A 25,288-nucleotide genomic window follows, 5' to 3' on the forward strand; every position below is an offset into this window, starting at 1 on the left:
GATGCAATGGCCTTTTCTAAACAGCCAAGACTGGCACGTGAAGCTGGCGTTTATTTCCTTATTTCCTGGCCTGCGACGCCGACACTTTCTCATGAAGCAATCAGCGGAGCGGCACAATCGCCACTCAGATGCCGAACAAAGAGCCAATCTCACAGCGCTCATAGGTATTCATTGCAGCATCCAGGAAGCACTGTCCCCCTGCAGTGTAGATCAACAAGGCTCCCCTTTATAAAAGGCTCGTGGAGCAGGCGAGGAACGCCAGCCAACGCTGATGAATGCGGCCGGGGCTCAAACAAACAGCTGCTGCTTAACGTGGCACGGAGACAAGGGCCCGAATACAGAGAGGCCCAGACACACACAGGACTCCGGGCTCACACTCAATAACTTTCTCAGGACTTTATATGGGTGAAGAGGAAAAAAAGAAAAAAAAAGAAAGAAAGAAAAAGAAAAAATGGTAAGTTATGAAAAGTGTAAAAAAACAAAAAAAAAAACAAAGGTCAAAAATAAAAATTGAAAAAGAATTTAAAAAGGTAAAAAAAATAAATAAAAAAAAAAACATACCATAAAATAGACAACAGAAACGGGGGAAAAAAATGACAACAGAAAGACACAAAAGGAAAGTGAGGGATAAGGGACAACAAAAGACAGAAAGGGTCAGAGCAAAATGGGGAAGACAATCATTAATAGGAAGAGCAAGAAAAGGAGACAAAAAGGGTAAAATCGTAAGATAAGTACAGAAAACCATAAAAGAAAAGCAAATGGATGAAGAGAAAAGAAAGCCCAATTAAAAAGGAAAAAAAAAAAAAAAAAGTAGACAAAAACTTTAATTTTAGAATCTGAGGTTGAAGAGCAAAAAGAAAGAAAAATTGAGAACAAGCAAAAAGAGAACGTACATTATATGGCGAAACAATTGTGGACCCGCAGCAACATATCTTTACAAGAAGGCCAAACATGTGTACAGCTTCCCCAAATGAATGACTTCTGGTGTTTTCTGTGAAGTTCTGTCCAGCTCCGTGTACAGCAGATTTTAAAAAATGCTTCTAGCAGCTCCTTTTGAGCATTTTTTTCTGACTCTAGAAGCATAGTGTTATCCTTCTTTTTTAGTCTAGAAGCATTTTTTTGAAGCTTCAGCTTTCTTTGAAGCTTTTTTTTTTTTTTTTTTTTTAGGAGGAACTGCACAGAAAAAAAGGGGAAAAGTCACATTATCGGAAACGCCAATAAAAGCCGACGCTCATAAACAATAACAGCCGACACAAAAACGCTATGAGCGTTTTTCAGGCAGTGTTATTCTGAATTTTTTTTTTTCAGCGGATAGTATGCATATGCATGAAGCCTCAATACTACTTTATACAAAGACATTTTAGACCAGCTTCTCCAAATTTTTCACGCAGAGCAACCCTTAAAATAAGTTTCCGGTCTCAGGGAACCCTCTGATAAAAATGACTTTATCTACAATTCATGATACATTAGTGTGATGGTCAGTGAGAAGAATGCTCCTTATACCTGTGGTCATTGGGAAAATCCCCCCCCTTACAGATAGCTAAAAAGTTCAAATGCGTCAGTGAGAATTTATCGGAGGGGCAGAAATTGCTCATAGGGAACCTCTAGCAGCCTCTGGAGGAACCGGAGTTGAGAAGCCCTTAGACAATTGTGGGCTTCCAACCTTCTGGTAACAGTTTGGTAGAAGGTCCTTTTTCTGTTCCAGCATGACTATGCCCCCTTTCACAAAACCAGCTCCATAAAGACATGGTCTGATGATTTGGTGTGGAGGAACTTGACTGTCCTACACCGAGCCCCGACCTCAACCCTACTGAACACCTTTGTGATGAATTGAGATGCTGACTGTCAGGTGTCCACAACATTTTAGCCATAGAGTGCAAATAGAAAGAACAATTAATGAAGGTAAAAAGCAGGGAAAGCTACAACAAAAGGAAATGAGAAGAAATGAAAAGCTATAGCGAAAACAAATAAAATAAAATGCAGGTAAGGAAGATGCAAAAATAGGAAAATTAGGTCATCCTCTAAGCCACATATGCCAACCAATCATGTGGTCATAACACCCAGTTTTGCAGCAGGAATATGGCAGAGCTCCATTCCGCCACCTCCAGCTTTCACTCTCAGCTTATGCACTCCACTGTCACTTGTAAACTTATGTTTACAAAGGGAAAACATTGCTCTCAGTGGCTTCCTGAACTAACAGATCCCTGCATGCACTCACAGCAGGGACAGAATGATCTCCCCACGAGGCAGAGCCACCTACAAAAGGGAGGTACTAGAGCCGTGTAAGGTAGGAGAGAAAGGTACGAGGAATCTTTTTCTTGTGGGGAGGTTGCATACTGTGAATAGACCCGCACTCTGTACGCACCGCAATGCTAAACCCCACACTGTGTACCCACCACGGTGCTAAACCTCACACTCTGTACCCACCACGATGCTAAACCTCACACTCTATTCCCACCACGATGCTAAACCTTGCACTCTGTATGCACCACAATGTTAAACCTCACACTCTGTTCCCACCACGATGCTAAACCTCACACTCTGTACCCACCACGATGCTAAACCCCACACTCTGTACCCACCACGATGCTAAACCTCGCACTCTGTACCCATCACGATGCTAAACCTCGCACTCTGTACCCACCACGATGCTAAACCTCACACTCTGTACCCACCACGATGCTAAACCTCACACTCTGTACCCACCACGATGCTAAACCTCACACTCTGTACCCACCACGATGCTAAACCTCGTACTCTGTACCCACCACGATGCTAAACCTCGCACTCTGTACCCACCACGATGCTAAACCTCGCACTCTGTACCCAACACGATGCTAAACCTCACACTCTGTACCCCACCACGATGCTAAACCTCACACTCTGTACCCAACACGATGCTAAACCTCGTACTCTGTACCCACCACGATGCTAAACCTCGCACTCTGTACCCACCACGATGCTAAACCTCGCACTCTGTACCCAACACGATGCTAAACCTCACACTCTGTACCCCACCACGATGCTAAACCTCACACTCTGTACCCACCACGATGCTAAACCTCACACTCTGTGCCCACCACGATGCTAAACCTCACACTCTGTACCCACCACGATGCTAAACCTCGTACTCTGTACCCACCACGATGCTAAACCTCGCACTCTGTACCCACCACGATGCTAAACCTCGCACTCTGTACCCAACACGATGCTAAACCTCACACTCTGTACCCCACCACGATGCTAAACCTCACACTCTGTACCCACCACGATGCTAAACCTCGTACTCTGTACCCACCACGATGCTAAACCTCGCACTCTGTACCCACCACGATGCTAAACCTCGCACTCTGTACCCAACACGATGCTAAACCTCACACTCTGTACCCCACCACGATGCTAAACCTCACACTCTGTACCCCACCACGATGCTAAACCTCACACTCTGTACCCACCACGATGCTAAACCTCACACTCTGTACCCACCACGATGCTAAACCTCGCACTCTGTACCCACCACAATGCTAAACCTCACACTCTGTACCCCACCACGATGCTAAACCTCACACTCTGTACCCCACCACGATGCTAAACCTCACACTCTGTACCTACCAAGATGCTAAACCTCACACTCTGTACCCACCACAATGCTAAACCTCACACACTGTACCTACCACGATGCTAAACCTTGCACTCTGCATGCACCACAATGTTAAACCCCGCACTCTGTACCCACCCCAATGCTGAACCCTGCACTCTGTACATCCCAGATACAATCAGCTCTTTCAGGGCAACCATACTGCTGATGTAGCCCACAATGAAATGGAGCTAGACATCCCTGCTCCGAAAAATAATAATATAAATGAGAATATACCAAATAATCATTTGTCAGTCAAGGAAAAAGGTATACATACACTGAACTTAAATTGAGTTACATGGTGACTTCATCTTACATTTCCTTGATAATGTTTCAGAAGCACACAAAATATTCCAATGGCCAGTTAATTAGGTACACCATGTCAGGTGTGAACATAGATATTTGATCAGAACTGGGCTGGGTCATTCCATTCAAAAAGTGCAAAAAGACATTCTGAAATCCAGACTGTGAGGAAAATAGGGTACAAGGTTTTCGTCATGGGTTTTGTCAGGCTAGCCATGGCCATTGCTTCATAAAAACACCGCTCCTCCCAGGTCAATATGAGAATATCAGTTAAAAGAGATAATAAAAGTGCAACAATACAACCATTGTAAGAGGCATTCCTGGAAGTGAACTCAGCAGCATGTACCTTGATCTCATTGTGAACAAAAGTAAAACAGCAAGTTGGTTGAACCAAAGGCTAGATAAGGACAAGTATAAACTTTTATGCAACATCCACCACGTTATGATGTTTGATGGGTCCGTGCTTTGTTTGAATGGTACTCCATGGATCCATCCTGCTATCCCGTAGAACAATGAATGTGTGAGCTCTTCCAAGCAAAAAATAAAAATCCAATATGTTGCTGGTGACCAAATTTCTCCAAAAATCAAGTCTTTGTTAAGCTGTCCCGTATCCAAGCACCTTCAAAAAAAAAAAAAAAAAAAAAGACATATCCAACCAGGACAGTGTGCCAAGCCAAGAGCCTCTGTTTCCAAACGGTCCTACATTCCTGAACCATGAACTTGGTTTTTCTCCAGAGTATAACAATCCGCTTCAATGGTAAATCCCAGAACGATGAAGCACTTGCAAATAACGTTGGACCATCCAAAATGCAGTGACCGCAGAATTCCAGAACTTTAGCAATAATATCATATCTGTATTCACCATCTTTGGAAACCAGTAAAGTCCACATGTGATCTGATTGAGGCCAGGGTTGAAGTTAAAGCCAAGTGCAGCCTTGTACAGGTTGTACCCAACTAACTGGTCACTGAGCTTACATTAGGGTGCAAGCAACCTCAACACTCCAAATGGTAATCAGCAATGCAAAACATGGAACCTGTTTGGACCTGGTTAGTACAAGGTATCTGAGCTTACCTGAGCATATTCTCTTTCCACTGCAGCCTTCTTCTGACTGAAAGTCCTACGGAAAACAGAAGAGAACACTTAGCAAGTTTACATTAAAACTCCTACTAAAACTAAATTTTACATTTCCCTCTGTCCATGCCCTGTACAGTAAGTAAAAGTGAATAAAGAGTTCACTGAAGTTCCACCCACCCCAGGAGCACATAGAACCAATGCTTTCATTCACACGCCATTTGGTTCAACCAAGAATAGCATTTTTAAAGAAGAGATGAGCTCCACCTTTCAGCCTATATGGCTATATAGTGCCTACTCAATGGCTGGGTTCCAGTGCACCCATTCAAGTAATGTAAGAACAAAAAAAAAAAAAAAAAAAAACGGGGCAGACTCAGGAACGCACAATCACCTGCTCAGCAGGGGATCTCTCCAATGATCCTCGCTGAGCAGGCGGATGACAGGTCCGTGTCCGCTCGGCATAGCCAGCCCCGAAGTGCTCTATGGGATGGTCGGATAAAAATGGATAGAGAATGGATCCCACATCCGTCTGTATTTGGTGGACAGGATTGGATCAGATGCCGGTGGGTGTTCGTGGACATCTGCCGCTCCATAGAGAACAATGGCTGGTCTGAATAGGTCCACCTGAAATACTGGCAGGCAGACCTGATTGAATCGCCCATGTGAAACCAGAATTAGCCCTAGATCTCTTGTGTAAGCACAACTACCTTTTAAAGGATCACCTTTGGGAACACGTTATACATTCCAATTGTCTTGCTGCAGTCACTGCCCGATCCCCCCTCCTTGTGACAGCAGTACAGTGAGAGGTTCCCCATACCAGCTGTCCCTTCTGAAATCAGCGCAGCCTTGCAAGGCTCCATCCACATGGCCACGTCATTCATAAACAGAGCTCTTTGCAGCTGTTGATTGTATTTCCTAATGAACTACCAGGGCACTATAAAGCGCCCCGGTAGTTCATCGATTCTTATAGTCAGTGTATCTACTTGCCCATATGGGATGTACGGGCACACAGATATACTGACAGATCTGCAGGAGACTTGCATGGCACCAGTGGTCTGCTGATCGTATGTGCAATTTTTTAAAGGGAACTTATACTTTAATGCCTCATTTCCACTGAGCGGATCGGTTTGGTTCGGTACGGTACGCTATTTTGAGTGTTTCCATTATGAAAGCGGCCCATACAACCGAGCCATTCTGCTACATTCAGGGTCCTGCTTCAGATTTGGGGCAATAGAAAATGGTACGATACTGTTAGGGCAAAGCTACTGGCATCACACAATACATTCCACCGATTGGCGCACAGAAAAAAACATCAATGCTCACGTCAAATGCATTTTTTGTAAACCCTGTATGGCCCCTGGTGGTCTGACTTGCAGTGGAAACACTCACCTGAATAGGCCAGACCATTCTAACACTTCCAAACTGTACCGACCCGAACCGTTCCACTCAGTGGAATCGAGGCATAAGTCAGCCTTTGTTAACACAGAGGAACCCTTGAAATAGTTCTCCGGTCTCGGGGAACCCCTTCTAAAAATCTGAAATCTACAACTCATGATACATTAATGTGATGGTCAGTGGGAAGAATGGTCCTTACACTTGTGGTCATTGGGAAGAATTACCTCCTTACAGATCGCTAAAAAGATCAATGGCATGAGTGGGAACTTATTTGAGAGGCAGAAATTGCTATATGCTGAAGGAACCCCTAGCAACCTCTGGAGGAACCCTATGCTGCGTACACAGGATCGGACTTTCCGGCAGACTTGGTCCAGCGGACAGGAATCCATTGGACAATTTGATAGCGTGTGGGCTCCAGCGGACTTTTTTCACCAAAAGTCAGATGGACCTAGAAATAAAACAGGGTTCAAATCTATCCGATGGACAAAAAATTGGGAAAACTGTTCGTCTGTGTGCTAGTCCGACAGACAACGCAAGGGCAGCTAAAGCCCCATACACACTATCCGTTTTTCTGCTGAGTTCTTCCTTCAGATTTACCAGAACCATATACGAGATCAAACCTTAGAAGTTTCAATGTGAATGCAATCAGGCAGGCCCTTCTACTACATGGTTTTGGTAAACCTGAAGGAAAAACTCATCAGAAAAACTGATAGTGTGTATGGGGCTTAATGGGTACTGGTTATTGAACTTCCTTGTTTAGTCCTGTTTATGTCATCACATTTGAAACTAATGGACTTTCGAACTGACTTAGTCTGGTCCTGTGTGGCCAAGTCCGTTCGTTCAGAAAGTCAGTCGGACCTCTGCCGAAAGTCCGTCGGGAAAAAAAGTCGGACCTAGTCAGTCGAAAAGTCTGGTCGTGTGTACGCAGCACTAGGGTTCCACGGAACCCTGGATGAGAATCACTGCTTTAAGTAGTGTCAGACTGAGCAAGAAATAGAAGCTTCATGCAATACCACCATGCTTAATGAATGCTTCACCAGCTGTAGGGCCTGACCAACTTAAACGTCTCTAACAAACGTTGCAAAAATTACAAAATAGGCATAGCAATTGCAATTCAATAAAATAAAACATAATAAGGTCTGATTCAGACAAAGAACTCATCTTACAATTATATCATCTGGACAGATCATATGTGTATAAATATATTTAGTTAAAAGGTATCAAAACTATTTTTTACTGCACTTATTGACTCAGCATCCAATATGGGAGCACAATAGAGGGACACACCATAATTAAAAATTCAATACATAGTACATTTTGCATGTTGTTTTAACTAATAAGAGGTCTGAAGTTTATGGTTGGACATTTTTTTTGAAACCATGCGCAGCGATTTGGGTCCTACACAAAGCGAAGGACTTCCTCTCCATCTTTAAGTAGCAGGGGCCTGGCCAATCACCAAGGGCCAGTTCTAGCGATATTTCAGCTATAAGTGAAAGTATTGTGAGCTCAGTCACCTGCTGGTTTCTACCAATGAGAGCTTCAATCACCAGATCTGCACTCCATCGTTTCAGACCGTCCCCTTCCACCTTGGAGATTATGGTGCTCCCACCTAACCTGGAGAGTTTCCATTCCTTCTGTACCATTTTCAATATAACAACATTGATCCAACAGAAACAATACTGTCTATAGTGGGCACAACATCTACTAAATACTAAAATTCCAGCTGTGGGTGGACTAACCCTTTAAAATGATTTGAAAGGAAAAGATACGTTGGAGCTTCTATTGCTTTTTTTATAAAAAGCCACAAGCTCCATAACAGTCACCCTGGTCCTGGCCTCATTATCTAGTGCAGTGATCTCCAAAGAGCAGCCCAGGGGTCGCATACGGACCACTGCTTGCCCTTTATCAGGCCCTTGGGACAACATTTCTTCCACTGATACAAGGAACTAGTCCTTCTACACCAACACTGGGACAAGATTCCTGTTACTGACCCCAACAAAAGGGCAATCATTCCTACCACTGACACCAATGATTGGGCACTATTCTTCCCCAATGATGGGGCACTATTCTTCCCCAATGATGGGGCACTATTCTTCCCCAAAAGGTGGGGTAGTATTCCTTACATTGACACCAATGATGGGGCACTATTCTTCCCCAATGTTGGGATACTATTCCTTCCACTGACACCAATGATGGGGTTTACATTTATTGACACCACGGGAATGTCTACTTCACTGGCCAAAGTCCGGCCCCCTCAAGGTCTGAAGGACAGTAAACGAACCCTTTTTTCATAAAGTTTGGAGACCCCGATCTAGTGGACCACTGCCCTGAAGTCAGCATGCAGCAATAGAAGTCTAAACTTTACTGCACAAAGTGGTACAGTATTGCAGGTCCAGCAGTATTGCTCTATGAAATATAGTATTTCCTTTCATGGCCTAGACATCTCAAAATGACTGTTGACACTGCCCTACAATCCCCTGTGGGCTCCACTTCTAAATAAACTAGGGATCCCCTTTGTATTGCAAGAACAGAGTAAATTGATGGCAGAAGACCAAGTAGTCCATCAATTTTTTTATTTTTTTACTGTGTTTAACCATTTCCGCACTGCCCACCGGTATTCTCCTCTTCAGCGAGCGGTCCGATTTAAGATAAAAGTGGTCTCTGCGGTGGATTCGCCGCAAGATCACTTTTATTGTCAGCGGGAGAGGGTCCCCTCTCCGCCGTTTACTGGGGCCATCATCAGCGGTGGAGGCGATCGGATCTTTACCCTTGCTGGGTATGGAGACGAGTGAAGGGAAGATGGCCCCACCCATCTCCATAACAATGCATGGTGGAAGCGATGTCAAAACGTCACTTTCGCCCACAGCTCTTAAAAGGGACATTTTTTTTTTTTATGACATTTATTTTTTTTTTTATTGCATTTTAGTTACTGCATTTTTAGTGTAAATATGAGATCTGAGGTCTTTTTGACCCCAGATCTGATATTTAAGAGGTCCTGTCATGCTTTTTTTCAATTACAAGGATGTAATAGGAATAAAAGTGAAATTATTATTTTTTATAAACAGTGTCAAAAAAATAAAATAAAATGTAAAATAAATAAGAAAAAAAATTTAAAATTTTAAACGCACCCCGTCCCGACGAGCTCGCATGCAGAAGCGAATGCATATGTGAGTAGTGCCCGCATATTAAAATGGTGTTCAAACCACACATGTGAGGTATCACCGTGATCGGTAGAGCGAGAGCAATAATTCTAGCCCTAGACCTCCCCTGTAACTTAAAACATGCAACCTGTAGAATTTTTTAAACGTCGCCTATGGAGATTTTTAAGGGTAAAAGTTTGTCGCCCTTTCCACGAGCGGGCGCAATTTTTAAGCATGACATGTTAATGACAATATAAAAAAAAATTGGGCTAACTTCACTGTTGTCTTATTTTTTAATTAAAAAAAATATATTTTTTTCCAAAAAAAAAAAAAAAAAACACTTATAAGACCGCTAAGCAAATACAGTGACAGAAAGTATTGCAATAACCACCATTTTATTCTCTAGGGTGTTAGAAATGTATAATGTTTGGGGGTTCTAAGTAATTTTCAAGCAAAAAAAATGTTTTAAACTTGTAAACAACAAATTTCAGAAAGAGGCTCAGTCCTTAAGTGGTTAACCCAAGTAAATGAAAACTCCTATACTACCTCTGATGGAAGTCTTTTACAAGCATTTGCTATTCTTTCTTTAAGATTAAACTTCCCAAAATTATTTTTGAACTTTTCATCTGCTAGTTTGAGGTTATGTCACCCTTAAAGTGGTGGTAAACGCCAATTTTAAACAAAATTGGGCCCCTGGGCGATTTAAGTCACAATGTGCCTCCAGTGGCACGCTGTCACCGATGTCGGTGCGTCAATCTTCACCCAGTCTTCCTACCGGGTTTGCGGGCTCCAGACATCCAGAATGGCTGGCCCACGATGGGATCACTCCTGCACATTCGCATGAGAATCACAGTTGTGCACAGCGCCCTCAATGGCTGGCACACTACACTACACCGTCCATTGAGAGAGAGAGCAGTGCGCATGCGCCAAGGAAGTCACCAGCCTCTACAAATGTAAATATCCCCCCTCAACCTGTGACAGCAGGGGAAGGTTCATCTACCCCACATCCATTCTCGCATTTAAAATTGGCGCAGATGTGCAAGCATAATAAAACTACCAGTTCCATCGGCCACCACAGCAGACAGCTTGTATTTCTCAATGGACTATGCACTCCTGTAGTCCATAAAGATTAAAAATAGCTAATATTGATTTAGTTGTGCTTTAAGACCCTTCAGAAAAGGGTCCCTTGCTCCGCTCTTTGACCCCTTTTCACTGAGGCCCCTCGAGTCACCCCAGTATGAAAGCCCGAGTGGGGAAAAAAGGTCCCGCAAGCAGCATCTTTGGGGCGGTGTGGGAGCTGTGTATACAACGCTCCCACACCGCCCCTGCCCATTGGAATGAATGGGCACTGCTTCTGAAGCATCGGAGAAGCACTTCTGAAGTGCCGCATCACAGGTGCTTTTAACCCCTTTTTAACCCCTTCTTGGGGGTATAAAGCACCCCGCTACCGCCCACAGAGCGGTGCCAAAGAGCCGCTATAACCACAGTAAAGCGTCACTAAAACGAGTGCCGCTTTACCATTAACGCCGTCACCGCCCCCAGAATGAAAGTAGCCTTTTGTTTCTTCTATGACCTTTAGTCACGTCAAGACAAAGGCATTGGAAAAGGGAACAATTGAGCACCACGGCGGGCAAGGAACCCAACACTCCTGGGCAGTTTCTTAAAGGGGGTCATAAAGGCAGAAGGTTTTTTCTTTTTTTTATCTTATTGCATTCTATACATTAAGATAAAAAGCCTTCTGTGTGCAGAATCTCTTCCCTAATACTTTACGGAGCCCCCTCTCGATCCACGAGTGCCTTGGCAGTCCAGGACTCTCCTTCCTAATTGGCTGATACATAGCTGCGGGGCCATTGGCTCCCGCTGCTGTCAAACTCAGTTAGCCAATCAAAGGAGAGAAGGGGCGGACCTAGGCGCGGCTCCATGTCTGAATGGATACACAGAGCTGTGACTCGGCTCGGGTGCCCCCATAGCAAGCTGCTTGCTGTGGAAGTACTCAACAGGAGGGAGGAGCCGGGAGCGTCAGCCAGGGACCCCGAGGAGGGAGGAGCCGGGAGCGTCAGCCAGGGACCCCGAGGAGGGAGGAGCCTGGAGCGTCAGCCAGGGACCCCGAGGAGGGAGGAGCCGGGAGCGTGAGCCAGGGACCCCGAGGAGGGAGGAGCCGGGAGCGTGAGCCAGGGTCCCCCGAGGAGGGAGGAGCCGGGAGCGTCAGCCAGGGACCCCCGAGGAGGGAGGAGCCGGGAGCGTCAGCCAGGGACCCCGAGGAGGGAGGAGCCGGGAGCGTCAGCCAGGGACCCCGAGGAGGGAGGAGCCGGGAGCGTCAGCCAGGGACCCCGAGGAGGGAGGAGCCGGGAGCGTCAGCCAGGGACCCCGAGGAGGGAGGAGCCGGGAGCGTCAGCCAGGGACCCCGAGGAGGGAGGAGCCGGGAGCGTCAGCCAGGGACCCCGAGGAGGGAGGAGCCGGGAGCGTCAGCCAGGGACCCCGAGGAGGGAGGAGCCGGGAGCGTCAGCCAGGGACCCCGAGGAGGGAGGAGCCGGGAGCGTCAGCCAGGGACCCCGAGGAGGGAGGAGCCGGGAGCGTCAGCCAGGGACCCCGAGGAGGGAGGAGCCGGGAGCGTCAGCCAGGGACCCCGAGGAGGGAGGAGCCGGGAGCGTCAGCCAGGGACCCCGAGGAGGGAGGAGCCGGGAGCGTCAGCCAGGGACCCCGAGGAGGGAGGAGTCGGGAGCGTCAGCCAGGGACCCCGAGGAGGGAGGAGTCGGGAGCGTCAGCCAGGGACCCCGAGGAGGGAGGAGCCAGGCACATCAGCCAGGGACTTGAGGAGGGAGGAGCCAGGTGCGTCAGCCAGGGACCCGAGGAGTGAGGAGTCAGGAGTGCCAGCCAGGGACCCGATAAGAGGAGAATCCGGGCTACCCTGTGCAAAACCACTGCACATAGCAGGTAAGTATAACATGTTTGTTATTTCAATAGAAAAAAAACAAGACTTTACAAGACTCTTTCGGCAGAGTTCTCTTCATTACAGCAATGTTTGGCAATAAGCCGGAGAATCAGTTACAATCTGCTTTTCAGGAGTACCTTTAAAGAGCACCTTCTTTGCCTTTGTACCTCAGATCTTTACATTTAAAGCTCCTCCACTGTCTCCAGAAGTTTTAATAGTTCAGACCTTGTACCTTTTGTTTCTCTCCCTCGATCTTCCAAAAACCTTTTGTAAGCGAGGTCTTCAGAACTGGACACAAATGTGGCCTAAATGCAGAATTATGACCTTCTATCTCCCACCAGTCATTCCTCTCTTGATGCCCCCCAGAATTCTATTTGCTTTCCTCACTATTTGATTAGCCATAGAACTCCGGTCAGTGGGTTAGGGATGAGGAGCCTGTACTCCACTGAGCTTGTAAGGGGGTCCAAAGGACACATATCCTAGTTCTCTACATGCTGGGAGGACCGCGACTATCCACTCAGCAGGCAAATTTCAGGCTCTGCCTCTCCAAATCTCCAGCAGAGTGAATTTTCTGAATTTTGGTCATTCCTTGAGGAAATAGGCAGGATATTAAAAGCGAAGCTTGCCAGGACTGCAGCAGCCAGCGAGAAAGTACAAGAACTCATATGTGGCACAGCGGGAAGTTCAACAAGGGAAGTATTAAAGAAGTGAGGACAATAATGAACGTGCTCATTATGCGGATGGTGGGATTTATCAGGAGGGGCATTATTCTGTTTCTCTGTTATTTAGTCAGGTAACGAAATCCAGCGCAGGCCACCCCTCAACAACAGCTTGGCTTAAACAACGGCACACGGATGTGTCCCAACACGCCCTGCACACACTAATCTGTCATGGAACCCAACACTTCCTATAGAATATGAGATGCCGCTACAGCAAAACAGAGACCCTGTTACATGACAGCGCCGCACACACCTGCGGGGTCACCCGGCACCATAACATGCAGGAAATTCCTGTGGAAAAGAGATATTTCCTCACACAAAAACAAAGAAAAAACCAATCCATCATCCATACAGAACCATAGCAGATTTCAAAGCAGACTACATGCCACTGAGCCATCAACCTACCCCTGGCTTTACTACCTTAACCACTTGCTTACCGGGCACTTAAACCCCCTACCTGCCCACACCAATTTTCAGCTTTCAGCGCTGTCGCTCTTTGAATGACAATTGCGCGGTCATGCTACAATTTACCCAAAATAATTTTTTAGCATTTTTTTCACACAGTTAGAGCTTTATTTTGGTGGCATTTAGTTGCTGCTGTGTTTTTTTTTTTTTTTCTAAATAAAACAAAAAAAGGACCAAAAATTTTGAAAACAAAAAACAAAACTCTTTCATAGTTTGTTATTAAATTTTGAAAACGGGTAATTTTTCTCCTTCACCGATGTGCGCTGATGAGGCTGTGCTGATGGGCACTGATAAGCTGTGCTGATAGGCGGTACTGATGATCACTAATGAGTGGCACTGATGGGCACTGGTAGGTGACACTGATAGGCAGCACTGATGTGTGGCACTAGTGGGCATTGATAGGTGGCACAGTGGGCACTGGCAGCTGACACTGGTGGGCACAGAAAATGCAGCTGTGGCTTTCTTTGTGAGGGACCAATGTCCCTCTGACAGAAACCAATGATCGGCTTTTTTTCCCCCCTTACACTGACAGCGTGAGGGAAAGAAAATATTGATTACCGAGCTTCTGTTTACATCACGTGATCAGCTCTCATTGGCTGACAGCTGATCAGGTGGTAAGGGGCCGGTGTAATGTCATATTTTGCTCCCCCCATCGTAGAATGCTCCGGAAGTCCCATTGCAGCCAGAAATTTAGCACTGCGCATGCGCGATGCGTACCAAACACTTGCAGCATGCATTCCAAAGGATTTGCGGCAATGCAGATCACTGAAACCGTCATAATTCCCTCCTCGAATCCACATAGGGGAGGTAATCCCCTCCCCGAGCCACGGTTACCCGTTCTCTCTCCACCGCTCTCCGCTCCATCTAAAGTTTAAAGCGGTTCTTCACCCTAAAGGGGAAGTTCCGCTAATCTGATCCCTCCCCCCCTCCGGTGCCACAATCGGCACCTTTCAGGGGGGAGGGGGGTGCAGTTACCTGGATAATCCAGGTATCTGCACCCACTTCCGGGCAGACCGCCGCAGACCCCCGCAGACACCACGCCCCCCCCCCCCATTGTGTTCTGGGAAACACACAGTTCCCAGGACACAGCGGTGGACCAGAAGAGACGCGCAGAGCTACACGCGCAGTAGGGAACCGGGCAGTGAAGCCGCGATACTTCACTTCCTGATTCCCTGACAAGAGGATGGCGGCGGGGGCAGCAGCGAGACGAGCAATCGCTCGTCATCTCCTGCCGACATCGCTGGACCCTGGGACAGGTAAATGTGATTTTATTAAAAGTCAGCAGCTGCAATATTACTAGCTGCTGGCTTTTAATATTATTTTTTTTAGGTGCAGAACCACTTTAAGGTCACTTCCATGACATTATCCGATGGTTTCACTGAACTGCATTGCTGCAAGTGTTTGGAACGCATCGCACATGCGCAGTGAGAAATGTCTGGCCACAACGTCACTTCCGGAGCATTCTACGATGGGGAGCAAAATATGACACTACATCGGGATCGCCCTCTTACTCAGATCTGTGATCAGTCGAGGCTCGGTGATCACAAAGCGACCCGCAGGGTCGCACAGACAGCGCTTGTTCGGGAGGACATCCATGGACACCCTCTCAGCAATTAAGGCACGTGCTGCAGCTGTCTTTCGGCTATAGCATGGGTAGCAAGTAGTTAAATTTTACTGGCCTGCAATAATTACAGGGCCCCATACAACCTACCTGACAACCCTCTCTCCCGCCTGGTTGTGGCATGCTAGTGCAGGGTTAAAGCAGGTGGTGAGCATGCCGGCTGCTCATATGAAGTCCTTAATTTTTTAATTATTTTTTACATTTTTACACTTAGCCAGAAACAATCCCCCAGTTGGTAGGAAAGGAGGTAAGCCGCCGGCGCTGCAGGGGGCACATGGGGAGCTCAGACACTGGAACAGATCCCCCTGCAGTGCAGCCAGAGTGAGAACGAGGAGAAGCTGGCAGCACTGCAGTGGGAGGCACAAGAGCATCAGTGTCAGCAATAAGGCGGTACAATTGGCCCTCCTGCTTGGCAGCTGTCCAGGCCCCACTTTTGAACTGATGGGGCCCAGGACAGGGGGGACAGATGTACTGCCTTATCAGCGGCCCTGTACTTGAGCATATCAGGCATCCTGATACCTTATTAGTAGGGATGGGATCAGGTGTTTTTGAATCCTAGTCTGCACTCCCCTAAGCTATCCCACCAGGAAACTGTCACTGAACAGAGCCAACGGTAATTGGCAGGGGCATTCCTTGTCCCGCAGCTGCTTTTATACATGCCCCTTGTACATGTGCCACCTGCAGGGTGGGCAATGCCTCAACCAATTACCCTTCCCCTGAAGAGTGACAGCTTCCTAATGGAATGGCTCATCTGGGTTCAGACTAGGATCCCAACGTGCCTGAGCTCATCCCTACTCAGCTACATGACTGTTCCAGGACGGTGAGTTACTAAACAGTAAAGCATGCATATGCAAATACTTAGAGCTTTGGGGAGTCTGCATTAACTCCTTGAACCCTCCAGGTCCCAATCACCTACTGCAGTTAAGAACTTTTTCCTTTCCTTCTTTTCATATGCAATCAAGCAGATGCCTGCGGGTGTACAGTACATGCACCCATGGAAACATGGTTTCCCGAGTTGCTAATCATTGTCATATGACAAAATAACATTAACGTGAGTCTTGACATAGAATTTGTTCTCCTGTGGTCAAGAGGTTCTACAGGCCAGGGCTCAGCAGTTTTCCTACATTTTAAGGAAATGGGACATTCTTTTGAGGGCAGTGGGACAATGAGGAGCACATTCTGGACAGAGAAGACAACTGGTTTACAAGAGATGAGAAAGAGACCATCAACCTCAAATGGAACAACCGTCCCTGAAGAGAAGTGGGTCCTTCAACACCATCTGTCTCCACGTATTATGCCATTTACCATCTTTACCCCTGCGTTTTGATAACAATTCGCACCTTTAGCCATGTAAGGCTCGGTTCACACAGGGGCGACTTGTCCAGGCGACTTCGCCGCCTGACAAGTAGCGCCCCGTTCTGTACTACGGAACCGTTCTAATAGGAGCGACTCGAGTCGCTCCAACTTAGAAAAAAGGTTCCTGTACTACTTTTGCGGCGACTTCGGGCGACTTGCATTGACTTCTATACAGAAGTCGTTTTGCAAGTCGCCGCTGAGGTCGCGGCGCTGCAAGTCGTGCCGCGTACTGTGTGAACCGAGCCTAAATCAAATGTTTAGCACCATGCAGACTTCCTGACACCAAGGATGGGATTATGTAACTAGTACATAGTTTCCACAACCTTCACTTTTCATTTGCTGTTTTTGGACATTCCACATCTGACTCGACATGGTCCACGGTGACTGAATCAATGTGTTGGCACTACCTTTGTGGATATACCGCTGGGGTATCTTCCTGATGCTCATTGGAACTGAAGAAATGGCTTGGATAAGCTACGAAACCTTTTCAGTATCACAGAAAAGTTGAATGTAACCAACTACTACTAGCTATACCATGACCGGGAACTTTCATAGACTTCATAGACATAAGCAAGCCTTGCATTTTCATCCATGGTCCACTTGAAATCAGCAATGGAATAATGTAATTTCGATCTTGGTGCAAATGGGAGCTTAGTTGTAAAGAAAGCTGAATAAAAAAAATAAAAAATCCCTCAAAACTACTGTTAACCCCAATGAGTCATCAAGCGCAAGGCCCCTCGATCACCTATACTACGGTTGGAACTGGGGCGAACTTCCAATAGAGGCCGATCAAAGATGGCAACTTATGGATGTTCTGACCTTTTGCTAACAATACATGGTATGGAACCTCTTGTAACCAATATACCCATACCACGGAGGTCAAACTCACGCTTTGGAAATGAGCTTGATTGGGACGGAGGAGGAGACCCTTCCTGTCCACAGCATGTTCCCATTAGGGGTGGACAGGCTGAGCGAGACCTCTATCAACGTCCCTCAGGATCATACAAGTTTGATCCCATGGAGCCCCCCCCCCCCCCCATCCTACAGAATCCCCTACCTCCGTACAAACATTACGTGTACAGCTCTCGCTTACAACCGACCGGGTATATTTCATGCAACCAACTGTACCATTACTGACATTCTTTCATTGACTACTGTAAGCCTGGTGTCTCAATAAAAACTTTAAATGATAAAAAATTAAATTAAATTAAAACATGACCTATGTGAAATAAAGATCTTAGGGGCAAGTACGGCTTCTACAAGGAATGAGAAGGCCGGCCATAGACGAATCAAATTGCTGCTGAACTGGCTGAGATTCGAACCATGTATGGACAGGCTGAATGTACCCATGTTGATCGATCGGATTTTACATACAATTATTACTAGAGGCTGTTATAGCAGCTAGCAATAATCACTGTGTTCTTCTGGCAGTTGTGGCTTCTCCCAATCGCCCCCCCCCCCCCCCTACTGGCAGAACACAATGGCTTTGTGGGAGGGATTCCCCCATTAACACTGATTGCTGATGAGGGAATCAAGTGACCAGCCTATGTTTAGAAGGTCTCATGCAGTTTGCCTCAAAGTAGCTACTGCCAAAATGACAAGTGCATGTTTATAATTCAGCCGGCAAGGTGTACACGTCCCATGACCCCATTCTGCTGCCTGACCCTACATTTCACCCAACCCACAAGCAGCTATAAGAGAGGGCTGAGATACACCAGCCGTGCTCCGACTGAACCAAGTCCCAGATTACTGTACAAATAAGACGGTAAAATCCTGCAGACGATTAGGCCGCCTGCCAGATGTCTCCTGCAGGCCAAACACATCTGCTGATCGCGCCGCTGTATTTCCGAGCAGAAAACCATTAAGGCAAGCTGCAATTATCTCATTTTACACGAGATAAAGGTTATGAGCAGGGCGGCGGCACGGATTATTACACAAAGTGGAAGGCGTACAATGAAGAAAAGAATAATACGAATGATGTAGGACTGCTGCAAAACATAAAGGGCGTTGACAGACGGGAGATAGCGGTTTTAAGAAACGGGAGGTTTTGAACATCCGTTTATCTAAGAAGATCATGGAATAGCTGCTGGGATGAAAGATCTGCGGATGAACTTGTCTTTATATCACATTTTAAATAAAATGAATAATCATCAGTTTGATACTGTACAGTGTTATCACAAGCGTTTATTTACAATGTTAGGCCCCATTCACACTATGACGCACGTCGTCAGGCAACCTAATTATGATCTTTTTTTTTCTGTCACTCTTCACGCATAGAGCAGACCATTCCCTTCCATGGATTGCCATACATGCAACAAAGTACTTCATGCACCTTTTTGAGCACTGTGTCTCGCATGTTTTTTAACCACCTGCCTACTGGGCACTTTTACCCCCTTCCTGCCCAGGCCAATTCTCAGCTGACAATTGCACGGTCATGCTACACTGTAACCATATAACATATTTATCTTTTTTTATTTTTTTTTACACACAAATAGAGCTTTCTTTTGGTGGTATTTAACCTCTTGCCAAAATACGGCTACATTGTGAGCCCAAATTGCCGGGACTGCATCCATGTTTGTCCTCCCGTGCATGTGATCATGCACAGGACCATGAGACTTGGCTGATCACAGATCGAAGTAAGGGGCCAATCCTGGGCCAATGACAGCTGATCACGTGATGTACACAGCGGAACATGGGGACATGGGTCCCGCACACTCCAGACCCACTACTGCTAAGCAGTGCCCACCAGTACCAGCTATCAGCACTGCTAAGGAGTGCTCATCAGTGCCACCTAACAGTGCCCATTAGTGCTGTCAATGAGTGTCCATCAGTGCCTCATCATCTGTGCCACCTATCAGTGCTGCCTCATCTATGCCCCCTATCAGTGCTGCCCATCAGTGTCACCTATCAGTGTCCTTTAGTGCAGTCTATAACTGCCCATCAATGCCACCTACCAGTGCAGCATATCAGCGCCCATCAGTGCAGCATATCAACCCCCATCAGTGCAGCATATCAACGCCCATCAGTGCAGCATATCAGCGCCCATCAGTGCAGCATATCAGCGCCCATCAGTGCAGCATATCAGCGCCCATCAGTGCAGCATATCAGTGCCCATCAGTGCAGCATATCAACGCCCATCAGTGCAGCATATCAACGCCCATCAGTGCAGCATATCAACGCCCATCAGTGCAGCATATCAGAGCACATCAATGAAGGAGAAAAAAAAATTACCGGTTTGCAAAATGTTATAACAAACTATGAAAACGGTTTGTTTTTGTTTGTTTTTTGTTTTGTTTTTTTCTGTCTGTTTTTGTTTGTTTAGTAAAAAATAAAAAGCCCAGTAGTGATTAGGTACCACCAAAAGAAAGCTCTATTTTTGTGAAAAAAAAAATGATAAAAATTTTGACATGGGTACAGTGTAGCATGACCGTACAACTGTCATTCAAAGTACGACAGTGCTGAAAGCTGAAAATTGGCCTGGGCAGGAAGGGGATTTAAGTGCCCAGTAGCAAGTGGTTAATTAACACTGGGTTTATTTTTTGCTAAATAAAAATTTTGAAAAAAACAAAAAACGTTTCTCATAGTTTGCTATAAAATTTCGCAAACAGGTAATTTTTCTCCTTCCCCGATATGTGGCACTGATGGGCACTGTTGGGGCTGCCCTGATTATCAGTGTAGATGCATCCCTTTCACAAAAGCTGGTTACCGTCTCTCCTCTCCCTGTCAGAGTGAGGAAAGGAATGCCCATACCCGGCTTGTGTTTACATCGTAATCAGCTATGATTGGAGACAGCTGATCATGTGTTTAAGGGCCACTGTGTTTGGCCCTTTATCCTGATCTGTAATCAGCTGTGTCCGGAGGATATCATATGACGCCCTCCCAGAATTGGTCGCCTGTGCTGTAGCCGTCATTCGGGAAGTGGATAACCGCACATTGAGCCCTGTTTATTGTGTGTCTACTTGATCAGTTTGCTGTGCTATTAAAGTATAACTAAAGGCGATACTTTTCTTTTAGTTTTTGGATAGAGTGGAGTGGGATTAAACCGCTGTCAGGTTTTTATTGCCGTCTGTACCTCCATTAAGGAGATTCACCCTCTCTATTTGTCCTTACCATGATAATTTATCTGTAAAAGAAAATCCCACATTTTGGGTGGTCCCCAGAAAAATAATAGAGGAGAAATCTTTCAATGGTGGACAGTAGTTCTGGTGACATGGGCCCCCCCCAAGAGATTCCCTTAAAGGGGTTCTAAATAGGGAAATAGGGATTGACCGATTATCGGTGCGGATGATATTTACTTTTTTCGAAGTTTCGGTCAAAAAAACTGACCAATATTACCGATATTGCTTCAAGGGGTTTTACCGGGGTGGATGCATGCAGCTACATCACCCCAGTACCGTTCTTTAGAGCGGACGGTCGGCTTTATTATAATAACAATCGATGCAGCTCAGCAAGCGCTCAGCTGTTATTACAAGCAGTTGGAGCGGACGAACCCCCCTCCCCCCCCCGCCTTCCACCGGGAGGTCCGCGCAACCAGCCAGCGCGATTGCCGGCTGGCCGAAGACCCGAAAAAAGCGATGCTTCGTTGAGGTCTCGGATCTAGATAATCCAGAAGCGATGTCCTGGCATCACTTCCCGGATTACTGGCATCTTAAAGGTGCCAGTTTTAAAAAATAAAGTATTCAAAAACGTGGAGGGGTTTAGGATCTTATAGACCCCCGATCTCTCCATGAAGAGCACCTCTCACATGCCTATTACTGTCACAAGGGGGTGTTTACATTGATTAGTGCATTTTTATGGCACTGATCAATGCAATAATGTCACTGGTACCCAAAAAGTGAAATTTGGGGTCAGATTAGTCTGCCACAATGTCGCAGTCCTGGGAAGAAAAAAAATTAAAAATCGCAGATCGTCATTACCAGTAAAAACAATACAAAAAAAAATCTCGAAATTTATCCCATAGTTTATAGATGACTTTTTGTGTAAACAAATCAATATACGCCTATTGCAATTTTTTTTTTTTTTACCAAAAACTGATGAACAAATTTGTTTTTATATATATATATATATATATATATATTTTTTTTTTTTGGATATGAATTATAGCAGAAGGTTTTTTTTTTTTTTAAATTGTCGATTTTTGTTTGTATATAAAATCGCAAAAAATAAAAACCGCAGGAGGTGATCAAATACCACCAAAAGAAAGCTCTGTTTGTGGAGGGAAAAAAAAAAAAGACGACAATTTTGTTTGGGTGCAACATCGCATGACAATGTCAGTTAAAGTGACGCAGTGCCGTATCACAAAAAATGGCCTGGTCATTAAGGGGGGCAAATCCTTCTGGGGCTGAAGTGGTTAAACCCCAACCTTAAAACAAACCCCTAAGTCTAATATTAAAACCTAGCCCTGTTAACCCCTAACTCTAATCATAAACCCCAACATTAACCCCCAACCTTAACCTAACAAAATAAATGAGTAAATAAAAGCCCAACCCTTAACTCCTTGACAAAAAAAAAAGTAAAAAATGTATAAAAAAGAATAAATAAAAGAAAATGAAAACATTACAAATGATGAAACAGATGATATTTTTCTCTATTGGCTACATAAAAAACCCTGTACACAAACATTTAAAAGTGTACAAATGGTCAAAAAAAAAAAGTCCGGAAAAAAAAATTTCTCAAATGTGATGCTTAAATGTGAATGCAGCCTTATTGTTTGACTCAGATCAGCCGCTGTCACAACTCCTCACCTTGGGACTTGTTATAAAGCAATGCTGCAGTCTGATCACTAGGGGAGACTAGGGAAATTCCTCCTCCTGCCTGCAGCAGACTGATGATATCATCTCAGCCTAGATAAAGTTGCTGGGCTGGAGCTCAGGGATAGCTTTTGATCCAGTGACATGGAAGGAACTTATTCAGGCAGGTACTGAAAAGGTCCACTTATGGTTCAGCCATCAGTCATAGTTTGCATGCCAACGCAGCAAAACATCGCAAATCATTGTGACATTTCACGGTGTGACCCATACCTGCACATGGGAGACTAGAAAGCAGGGAGTTTTGTGTCAACAAATGGAATAATACCAGGTATGAACACACACAGCTGGATAGGGGGTGTGATCCCCGGCCCACGGAGAACTTTAAATAATGCCGTCCTCTACACAAAGCTATGAAACCACAAGAGCTGGAACTTGTCGGACGATAAAGCACAAAAAAAAAAAAAAACACTCCTATTTACAGACTGTCACGGGTGTTTACACACTGTGGACACGCAGATAACACGGGTCCCATAGAAAGGTTAGCAGTGACACGTAAGAGAGAAGGGCAAGTCAGCGGTCTGCGGCTTTTGTGGGACTACAAGTTCCAGCTATGGAATGGTAAATAGGTGCCGCTGATGGCCTCACATTACCGGGTGCAATGGTGTCCAATGTACAGCCCTGTAATAACAAGCACAGTTCAGCAAGGGGAATAGTGTCACCCAAGTAATAGAAATTCCTGGTGTCACACCTCTACCCGATTACGAGCGGTTAATCATTTCTGCACATAAATCCCGGTTTATACAATTTACAGCGGGCACTAAACACGGATACACTTCTGTTCTAGTGAACCTGACTTACACATGTCAGCACATTCAAGGAAACTCGATCCTCTCCAACCAACCAACTCAAATCAAAGTGATGCCTTTTCACACTGTAACATGAACAGACAAAAAAACAAAAAAAAATAATTCACATCAGCAGACATTCGAGAAGTTACGCACAGACTAAAGACGTTCCGGGGGGGGGGCCCAAACTATAGACATTCTGGGGGGGGGGGGGGGCTCCGACTAAAGACGTTCCCCGGGGGGCACAGACTAAAGACGTTCCCCGGGGGGCACAGACTAAAGACGTTCCCCGGGGGGCACAGACTAAAGACGTTCCCCGGGGGGCACAGACTAAAGACGTTCCCCGGGGGGCACAGACTAAAGATGTTCCCCGGGGGGCACAGACTAAAGATGTTCCACGGGGGGCACAGACTAAAGACGTTCTCTGGGTGGCACAGACTAAAGACGTTCTCCGGGTGGCACAGACTAAAGACGTTACGGGGGGCACAGACTAAAGACGTCCCGGGGGGGCACAAACTAAGGACATTCCAGGGGGCACAAACTAAGGACATTCCAGGGGGCACAAACTAAGGACATTCCGGGGGGCACAAACTAAGGACATTCCGGGGGGCACAAACTAAGGACGTTCCGGCAGAAAAAAAGAGTAAAGACCTTTTTTGGGAGGCACAGACTACACGATGTCCCGGGGGATAGGGCACAGACTAAAATACGTCTGGGGGGCACAGATTAAGACTTCTCATAGAGGGGAGGGGACTTGGGGTCACAGACTAAAGACTTCCCAAGGGGAAGGGCACAGACTAAAAGACGTACCGGGGGTTGGGTGTACACAGACTAAAGATGTCCGTGGGGGATGTCACAGGCTAAAGACGTCCGTGGGGGGGTGCACAGACTAGAGACATCCCGGGGGTCAATGGGAGCACAGACTACAGACATCCTGGGGGGGGGGGGGGTCACAGACTAAAGGGGGGTTGCAGACCAAAGGCATGCCAAGGAGCACAGTATGTAGACTTCCAGGGGAGGGCCAAATGTGCACATGCCAGGGAACGCCAAAGGTAGACGTCCCCAGGAGCGCCAAATGTAGTGGTTCTAGGGAGCACAGAAGTCCCAGGGAGTGCCAAACGTAGACCTGTCAGGGAATGTAGACTGAACACATCTCAGGGCACACAGATTAAAGGGTCTGGGAGGACAGAGTATAAGAATTAAGCTAAAAACACGTCATACCAAGCGACCAAGCAAAAATTTGAGTAAAAAATGCCTTAATACTAATGTAAGTAAAACTGACATATACACCCCCCCCCCCCCCCCCAACTATGTCCTATATCCATCACAACAAGAAGCCACACAGAAGATCAAATGTTCCACACCAAGGGTCCAGTAAATTAGAAGGTTAATGAATGAATATCCCTTTTAAAATAGAGACCTTTAAAGATGACTGGTATCTAAAACAAACATCCAAAGTGCTTCATGTTTCAATAACATTCTTTAGGGCTTGGATGTGCGTTCTGCACCATGTAACGCGTTGCGTGCCGTCAGTCATAGTAGAGGGTGTTGAGATGCATGGTTACAACACATCGCACAGTTTCAGATTTTTCAGATGTACCCCCCCCCCCCCACCACACCACCTAAGTACAGTCCAAAAAGAAGGTTTGGAAATGTTCAGTAGACGTGGAGTATCAGGAATGCTACAGACATGTAGATACTCGGAAAGTGTAAGATTAACTATAAAAATATATAAACTCCCCCCCGGTCCTCTCTATCACCCGAGTGTCAAAAATACTCCTTTTCCCACACAGAGGACACAACACAACAATGGTCAACTCGACAACTGGACTTTCAGAGAAACACGACCGATGGAGACCTCCTGTCCTACTTGGTGCATGCACTTCATTGGTCCTCATCAATCAGTAAATTGATGCGAGGAATGGGAACCAATTACAGTCTAGGGGGCCGCGACTCTCATGCACAAAAGTGACGAGGAGGCCTCTTTCTATAGAATTGCAATCACAAAAATGCCAGGCGGTGTACAGAATCTTCTGTGTCAGAAGGTGAATTA

The 25,288-nt window shown here is 46.0% G+C and overlaps 1 protein-coding gene across 4 annotated transcripts in view; it reads right to left on the reverse strand.

Annotated features, from left to right (window-relative positions):
• Positions 1-25,288, reverse strand: part of FCHSD2 (FCH and double SH3 domains 2) — a 342,693-nt gene that overhangs the window by 265,671 nt on the left and 51,734 nt on the right. For all 4 annotated transcript variants that reach the window (XM_077451465.1, XM_077451462.1, XM_077451463.1 and 1 more), the window contains exon 3: positions 5,013-5,058. In XM_077451465.1, coding sequence (XP_077307591.1) covers positions 5,013-5,058 — 46 coding nt within the window. The remainder of the gene's footprint in view (positions 1-5,012; positions 5,059-25,288) is intronic.

Source organism: Lithobates pipiens, unplaced genomic scaffold (assembly GCF_037356315.1).
Source record: "Lithobates pipiens isolate NorthernLeopardFrog02 unplaced genomic scaffold, aLitPip1_a1.2 Scaffold_23, whole genome shotgun sequence".
Classification (NCBI taxonomy): domain Eukaryota; kingdom Metazoa; phylum Chordata; class Amphibia; order Anura; family Ranidae; genus Lithobates; species Lithobates pipiens.